This window comes from Pundamilia nyererei, unplaced genomic scaffold (assembly GCF_000239375.1).
Source record: "Pundamilia nyererei isolate P.nyererei 1_Seehausen unplaced genomic scaffold, PunNye1.0 scaffold00005, whole genome shotgun sequence".
Lineage (NCBI taxonomy): Eukaryota > Metazoa > Chordata > Actinopteri > Cichliformes > Cichlidae > Pundamilia > Pundamilia nyererei.
Genome location: NW_005187406.1, coordinates 7,621,143 through 7,629,692, shown reverse-complemented (window position 1 = coordinate 7,629,692; position 8,550 = coordinate 7,621,143). Strand labels below are relative to the sequence as shown.

General features: G+C 41.3%; 1 protein-coding gene across 5 annotated transcripts in view; it reads left to right on the top strand.

The window, feature by feature from the left end:
• Nucleotides 1–3,434: 3,434 nt before the first annotated feature.
• shisa6 (shisa family member 6) overlaps nt 3,435–8,550 on the top strand; it is a 77,320-nt gene continuing 72,204 nt past the window's right edge. For all 5 annotated transcript variants that reach the window (XM_005721923.1, XM_005721920.1, XM_005721922.1 and 2 more), the window contains exons 1-3: nt 3,435–3,502; nt 3,880–4,785; nt 6,364–6,524. In XM_005721923.1, the coding sequence (XP_005721980.1) occupies nt 4,262–4,785; nt 6,364–6,524 (685 nt within the window). In that variant the 5' untranslated portion in view covers nt 3,435–3,502; nt 3,880–4,261. The remainder of the gene's footprint in view (nt 3,503–3,879; nt 4,786–6,363; nt 6,525–8,550) is intronic.

Genomic DNA, 8,550 nt, shown 5'->3' with positions numbered 1-8,550 from the left:
GTCCATTTTGCTACTGATATTTGAGGAGCGGTTGGGCCCAGTTCTCACCGTCTGGCACCGTGGAGCCCAACTGGCATTTTCCATAGAACCAGACAGTTCCTGGAGGATGAAGTTATTGTTATCACTGACTGGCTCCACACTTGCGTGATCTAAATCAACAGGGAGATATTATGTTTAGTTCATTCTTATGCACTTTCAGGCATCTATACTGTACATCAGAACAACATTTTTGTTTTACATTTTGAGAGAGGCCGGGTGAGTTTAATAATAGACTTAATGACGTGTTGATCTTGTTATTTTTAGCATCTACATGGATGTTAAAATCACTCACAACAATTATTTGATCTGCGCTGAGCACTAAATCAGATAAAAAGTTTGAGAAATCAGACAGAAACTCTGAGTAAGGCCAGGGTGGGTGATAGATAACAAATAAACCTGGTTTTTGAGTTTTCCAGCTGGACAAGACTAAGCATCAGGCTTTCAAATGAATTAAAGCTGAAGCTGAAGAGGTAGATTGCTGCAACAACATGGATGCAAGTCCAGGTTTTCTCCAGAAAATTTCCCAATTATATATAAAGCCCACTTTTTTTTCTTTTGGGACATACTAAGTAATTTGTTTAGATAATTCTTTATGGTTCATAAGCAAAGTGTTTCACATATAAATACATAATTGATTTAATTTTGACCCTGATTTAAGCATGGTGAGTTCCGCCGTAGTCAATTGTCCCTGGCCTATAAAATTTAGATATAAAATGCAGCAACGTGACTTCACTGCAAAGGCCTTTTGAGTAACTTTTCATTTCCAACACATTCAAAAATCATGCTCAGTTTTGTAATGATTTGGAAGTTCAGGCTTGTTGGACTGTAAATAATGGCTGCATGAGTGGAATTTCAGGTTCTTGAATCTTTCATGTGAGCATAAAAGTGGTTTGCCTTTATTTAAGACAGGGTTTTTTGGTCACTTTAGAGCAGTAAAACCAGTTGTGACATAACATTGGACAAATTATCACCATGCTGTTTAAGTGTTTTTTTTCTTTGACCTTATCCACATATGGGAAACAGCTATTTGCAAATGTATTTAACTACTATTGTGTCTTTTATATTTAGAACACATGTTTTGAATACAAAGAAATCCATATTTAAAGTTCTGAAGAAATTAAAATAGGATATTGTAAAACTTGAATAAACTAGAAAATATTAAAATAAATATTTATATTTAGTAGAAAACATGAGTTAGCTAACTCATGCATTTATTTTAGTACTGGGCATTTACACAGCTGACCCTAAATAGTTTCCAAGCCTACATACGTCAGCGGTCTCTGTTGAGTATCTATTACCACTCTGCATTTATCCTCAAAATGAAAATCCTAATACAAACTGCTTTAAAAGTATGGTATTCTTGAAAATTCCTGTGGTTTTAGAATTTAAGCATTTTAAATACTACAGTTATTCAGCCAAAATCACTTAATTTTCAGTCAATTTCTTCTTAATCACACAAAAGCAGTGTTTAACTGTAGTTTCATTACTTTACACAGCCATAAATAACAGAGCTTGAGAGAAATAGAACCCCAAACGACTCAACATGATACAATATAATTATGCATAATTTTCTACTTCCCATTTTCTACTTCTTGAAACACTTCCAGGCACTTATTTTCCACCATTACTTAAATTATCTTTAATTTCAGTACTTACCAGGAAGCTGCATGTATAGAATCAAGTTCTATCAAATCCGATAAAAGCAGCTTAAAAGGTTTGTGAACTGCTCTAAAATTAGGTTTTAAATGGCCTTTTGCCCCATGGAATTTATACGGTCATTACTACCTTTGCTAGAAATTTCCCATAGATTTCTACTCTGAATTCTTTGAGTGCTATGTCTCACTCTTCTAATAACTCTGAGACTTCCCCATCATATTTGCTGAATTCCACCTACAGAGTGTATTAGATGTACAAACAAAAATAATTACTCTGAAATAAGATTCTTAAGTGGGCTTCTTTAATCTCCAAAGTAGTTCACCAAAACGCTTCGATTTCATCAACTCAACACAACTCTTTTTCTTAAATTGTTAGTCCATGCACTGGCAACTGGAAGACAAAATACTAAAACATTCTCTTTTTGCTTGTCTCTGAAACACTTTAGAGTAGGTCTTCACTGATTGGGATTTCAGAACTCGGGGAGTTAAAGTAAGGGGGGGGGGGGGAGAGAAAAGTGTACTTATTTAGGTCTATAAGGTTAGTAGCTTCATACAAAGTCTTTCCACCAAAGTCTTTGCTCAGTCTTTCCACTGTGACTTATGTTGTGTGGGAGAGTGGATTTCTGAAAATGCAATAAAAGCCACAAACATAATCGCACTTAGCTATAACTTTAATAAACGTGTAATCAAATGTTCTTTGTATATGAGGTTTGCAAATAATAAAACACTTCTAGTCGATTCTTCTTCTTTCTCTCCAAGTTCTCACAACATTCTCTCTTGTCTGATCTTTACTAGTGCTCCTTTGTCTCACATCATTACAGCCCGCTGCCTACCAGAAATACTCGTCATTAACAACACGCTGAATTCTCCTCACGTTGCTGTGCGCTTCCAGCTATGGAGGATAACTGCGATTTAAGGTCCCACTCTCACCCCGCAGCTTCCACACCTTTCTGAAGCTGTTGCTGTCAAGACACCCCTGGCAGTTTGTCATCAGAAGGCGAGAAAGTGTTGGGTGCGAATATGATGTGTAGTATAACTCTGCTTTCAAGCGCTAGGAGCGATGTATGCAGCTCTTCATTATAACCCGGCTCTGTACCTGCCGATTTCTATAGCTGAATGTGTGTTAATTAGTGAGGGGGTTTATTTGGAAATAAAAGCATGGGCGGTTTGCATTCCTGACCGCCGTTTAAAAACGAAAAAGGGAGATCTGTTTGTGGAAGTGTGCATTTCAGTGCAACAGTGCTGAACACACACTTGACTGGTAATTTAGCCCTATCAGTTTTCCACAATCCCCCAGGTACCATGGCTTGGCTACAGTGCCAACGTGAATGACTTAATCTGGAATAATGAGTGTGTTAACTGTGATCGGGAGCACAGCTTAGTGTTGATTCCTCCTGAAAACAATGCGTGTTTACAGACATTAAGCCACAAAATGATAACAGCCCGCCGTACAGAAAGGTCAGGAAATTGCGCAGAAGACTGCAAGCACGAATAAGCATGCAACCCATGCGGAGAGTGAAGGATGCTGCCGGATACCGCCAGCGAACAAGAGGTCTGTGCAGCCATTTAATTTAGAAGTGTTAATGCCAATAACCAGGCTTGCTTGGAGGAGGAGAAGGAGAAAACAAAAAGAAGACGGGGGTGCAATTTACCGATACATGGCTGAGTTCTGACGCCAGCACCGAAGTGATGTAAGACAAGAGGGAGGGAGAAAACCAAGAAGGAGGAGAGGAGAAGTAGAGAGATAGGGAGAGAGACTTTCAGAGACCCAGACACAGAGCAACTCCCCAGTGGGTATCCTAACAGAGGTAGGCTGGCTTTTCATACTCCCACTCCGAATTAAAATACCGTGAATATATCGAGAAAAATAAAAGTCGTCAACTTACTTTGAATTCTCTTTGAAATTAATGACTGGAATGCTCTTGGCGCCACGTTTAGTTTAGTACTGCAATGCTCGGGTGTGATGCTTAACATAAAGATAACACACCAGATTCATTTGGACGATCCTGTGATGTGTGGGTGGAATGTTATCAAGTTCGAGGTGTCGCGCAAACTGCACGAACGAACTCAAATTCATGGCTCAAATGTGTCGGGATATTTATACGGGTAGAAAAATGAATTAATGACGCGCTTCTGACGTGAGGATAATACCTAATGAGCTCATTTGTTTTATTTGTTCCCCCAGCCTAACTTTGACTCTTAACGGAGCTGACTGTGGGCTCCAGATATCAGCACCTCGGATAGCGACGCGCCGCAACAGCTCAGCAGAGGCGGGGAGAACGCGCAGAGCCCGGGCGGCTGTCAGTTCCTGAGCCCGGTCAAGATATGGTTGTGCTCTTCTGTCTACACTCAGCGAAGGCTCGCAATGGGCTTTAGTGTGTCCATTGCATAATAACTGCAGAGAATGCCCTTGACAACAGTCCGCACAGAGTTGCATTCAGCATGACGGCTGCACAGGACACTGACCGAATAGGGGAAGACTTGCACGAGACTGAACCTTTGAGCGTTTAACCAGAGTTGAAGTGTCTGTGCAAGCACATAACACTGGAAGACTTCTTCACATTATCATGGGGATAAGGTACCTTTTATTGCTGCTGATCTACCTGGACCCCCTGTGCGTCTTGAGCGCCGCAACGGGCGGTAAAAAACCCAAGCAGGCGACCAGGAAGGCTCCGAAAGCCACCGCTATCCCCACGGTCGTCCCGCAGAAGACTCCAAAACCGTCGCCCGTCAGGAAACACGAGTCCTGCAAGGGCTACTTCGATGTAAGCGGGCAGTTTGACAGTGCGTTCGAGTGCAACAACACAGATCACCGGTACTGCTGCGGGACGTGCTTCCTGCGCTTTTGCTGCGAGTATAAGAAAGACCGACTTGATCAGACTGCGTGCACGAACTACGTAACGCCGGGCTGGTTGGAGACGGCCACTCCGTCCCCCATCCCGACCAATGATCCCTATCTCTCCATGGATCAGACCAACACGGCGGTCTACATCACCTGTGGGATCATAGCCTTCATCATAGTGTTGGGAGTGTCGGCCAAAGTTGCATATGACAAAGCCACAGAGCCGCCTCAAGAAATGAATATACACAGGTGAGTGGGAGGAAGACTGTAATAATTCTGCTTAACATGCTCCCTTTAATCAAGAAACAAAGCTGCATATTAAAAGTCTGCCTTTTGCACTTCATACATATGTATAACTGGACAGACCATAATATGCACAGAGATGTAGAGTCCATTTACAGGCAGGGGCTAAAGGTCAAAGAAACAGGCCCAAAGTGCTGTCAAATGCGATATTTTTCAAGCAAGCAACTTGTTTTCTTTCTCTCTATCAGCGCTAACGAAGTGAAAATGAGGCTGGTAAAGCGCTGGAATGAATGAACAGACTGTTATCTAAAAGGCAGCACTTCTCAGATCAAATTGTGTTCGATCTGCAGCAGATGTTAAATCCCAGAAAAACCAAAGCCTAAAATAATTATAGAGAGAAGTTGAAAGAGTGTTATCATACTGATTGTGGTAGGCTGGTGCTCCTGAAACAAGTGCGTGCATCTGCTATGAGTGGGAGTGAGAAGGACTAATGGCCAACGTTTATATTTTATGTTTTTTAGTTCATATTGCAGAATTAAAAAAAGAAAAAGAAATTGTAACTAGTGCTGGAGTCTAACACTAGTCTGCATACTGGGCTCAGGAGGCAACCAGCCAGCTGTCAAGAATCATACGTCAAGTATCATACGCCCTCTCTTCAGCCTCTACACATCAGCACATGGCTGTCTGATGTGTTCAGGTGAGGAGGTGGATGAGGATGCTTAGCAGAGATGGCGCAACCGCATCCCATCTCCTCATACTGGCCCCATCAAACACGGGCAGACCAACACGAACAAATGCTGACACATAAGATCTTCAACACTGAATTGTTTTTTTATTATTACTGAATGCATTATTCACAGTCTTGAGCAATCTTAAGTCTGTGAATAATAGATGATGTTTGCATTAATGTTTTGGCTGTATCAAGGCTGTGTGACACGCATGCACCACTGGCACCACCACATTCCATAAGGGTCACAAAGGAGGGCAGGGTGGGAAAGGGATGAATCGCTGAGGTGGGGAGAGGGGGGAGGTAAAGTGAAGCTAAGATATTCATTTAAAGGCAAAGGTTAAACCACCAATATTTTTGTCGTACAAAAGCTTTGAGATGCTGCGGCGCCTTCAAAGTAATTCGATTTCCCCCCATTTTTTCCAAGTATGATGTCAGAAAAAAAGCAAACAAACATTTTTTTTACTTTCTTTCATCATGATTGCTTCTCTCCCTCTTTCATCCCCCTCGAGGGCTTCATCCTTCCACATGCACCTGGTGCGGTCTGAAAAACATTCAAATTCAACCCAATTAGCTGAGATACTCACACATCCAACGCTGTTTCTCTTGCAAATGAACATTCGTCATGTTCCCAGACGTGTTAAAAAAAGAAAAAAAAGAAAAGAGAGAGAGAGACAGAAGAACAAGAAACGGAGCAGCCCTGAATTACCCATAATAGCGCAACACTGTTTCAACAATTCACGTCTGGTTTTTAACTGTGTTCACATGCATGCACAGAGACAACCTGTACAAAGAGGAAAAGCCTCCTTTTTGGTGTAATGTTCACACTTGTTTGCTGTGTGCTTGTCTGTTTTTAGGGCCCTTGCAGACATCCTGAGGCAGCAGGGGCCCATCCCTATATCACAATACGACTGTGAGAATTTTGCAGCCATGAATGGCTCACCCAAAGACAACACACCAGTCAGAACCTCATCCAAGAACCACTACACCCCTGTTCACACCTCCAAATCCAACCATGGTAAGAGCTCTTCTTGCTCTCCTCTCTATACTCGAAGCTCTAAAGCTCATGTTTATGGCTGAAGGGACATTTCAGCAGCTGAACCCTGTGCCTGTGTCTTTGAGAGCATTTTTGTGCAATGCATTTGCAGCATATCATCATTATTTGTGTGTAAAATTCTGCAATACCATTCAAATCGCAGCCACTGTACTGACCCTTTCAGCATTTTAATCTTCCGTGGTAACATCCTGTAATCATCTGATTTGAGCAAAAGAGAAGAGAGAGCAACAGCGAGACTAAAGGACAGATAATCACAGACTAGCAAAGGTAGACCTGCCCAGCAGATTCTGATAGGCTGGAAGTGATGACCTCTCACTCAGTCAGCACACACACGGAGTCATTTAACCTTGCAATTGCAAGAACAGACAGGAGTGTGAGTCATTAATATGGCCTGAAAAACGGACACAGAATCCAGGCAGCACTGGCAGGTTCACAGACAAAGCAGGTGTTATCAGATGGAGAGATACAAAGCCACTTGGGGAGAGGGACACAGATGGAAAATAATGAGATATTACAATGGAGTTGCTGAGATGGAAAGAAAAACAGAAAGATGTTAAGCCTCTGTGCAGGATGAGCAAATGCAGAGATACGGAGTAGAAAATTAAAGGTGATGTAGCTCTGAAAGCACGGCAGACTTTACTGCTGTGTAACGTTTTCTGTGGCATGATCGATTAATTTATCTATGTGTTTACTGTCAGAGAAGAAACTTCCCCTTGCTATACATATACCCCTAATTTAAAGCTCAGGTGGTCGACACTGGTAAGTAACTACAAATTGTGTTTTTTAATTTTTAAGTCTGGCTGGGGGATTTCCTGCAAGTTATATAAACTAAACTAAAATTAAAAGCCAGAAGAAACTGTCTTTACATACGTCAGTATATGACAGCTTAACTTTTCATGAGTTCAGCAAGAAAATTTAGTTTCATTTTTAAAATAACAGAACAATATAAAATAATTCTCATACGCAAACTTCCCTCAGCTAAAAAAAAGTCTAAGAATGACATTCGAGCAACACGTGGGAAGGCTGAACCGTCATGTTGTCATCCAAGGCCTCAATAAAAGACGATCAGCTAACAGTTACTCAGAGTCAAAGTGTTTGCTTGGATGCTTTCACACTGTGATAAATGACAAACAAGCAGTTATCTCTGTTTAGTAATCATCTTGCTGTATAGAAATTCTTATTATATCCAAACTATAGTTGGACAGGGTATATATATATCACTTTGATACTCTGAATGAGCACTCAAAGCATTTTCGGACTTTGAGGGCTATCTGTCATTCAAATACTCCAATACTCCAAAGGCATCGGACAATTTGCTGTGTAGTACCTTTTCCGAGGCTACTTTGACATGTGGACTGAGAGAGCTGGAGATCGAACCTCAGATTAGTGGACAAAGTTTTGAGACAAAGTGTTTTGATCTCTGCCAGCAGCTTCACAGCTCGGATGCTGTGAGAAAACGAGCAGGTTGGAGAAATCAGAAGTGAAAGGATATTGTGAGCCACTGTTTTTTACCTTTGGAAATATGGTTGCTAGTTTGCTAACTGACCTTGAGATAATGTTGGCTGTTCTCACTTTCAGTCAGTTCCATAAATATGTGTATCATACTAAAACACATCTGAGCCCCCAAATCCAGGGCAAATAAATGAATTCTCATACATACATGGACGATTACGCAGGTTACTTCACCTAAGAAAAGGCACAAAAGCAGCCTGATGGCAGCCAATATTGTCAGCTCATTGTACAGTAGGAGAACATGTAAGTGTAGATGTGGAAGTTATAGTGTTGAATGTAAAAAACGTCATGAAAATTTAATTGAAAGCACTACAGTGCCAAAGAGTCTCAGTACATTATATTGCAGTATATATTAAAGTGGAAACTAGTGCAGAAAATACAGGGAGTGCAGAATTATTAGGCAAATGAGTATTTTGTCCACATCATCCTCTTCATGCATGTTGTCTTACTCCAAGCTGTATAGGCTCGAAAGCCT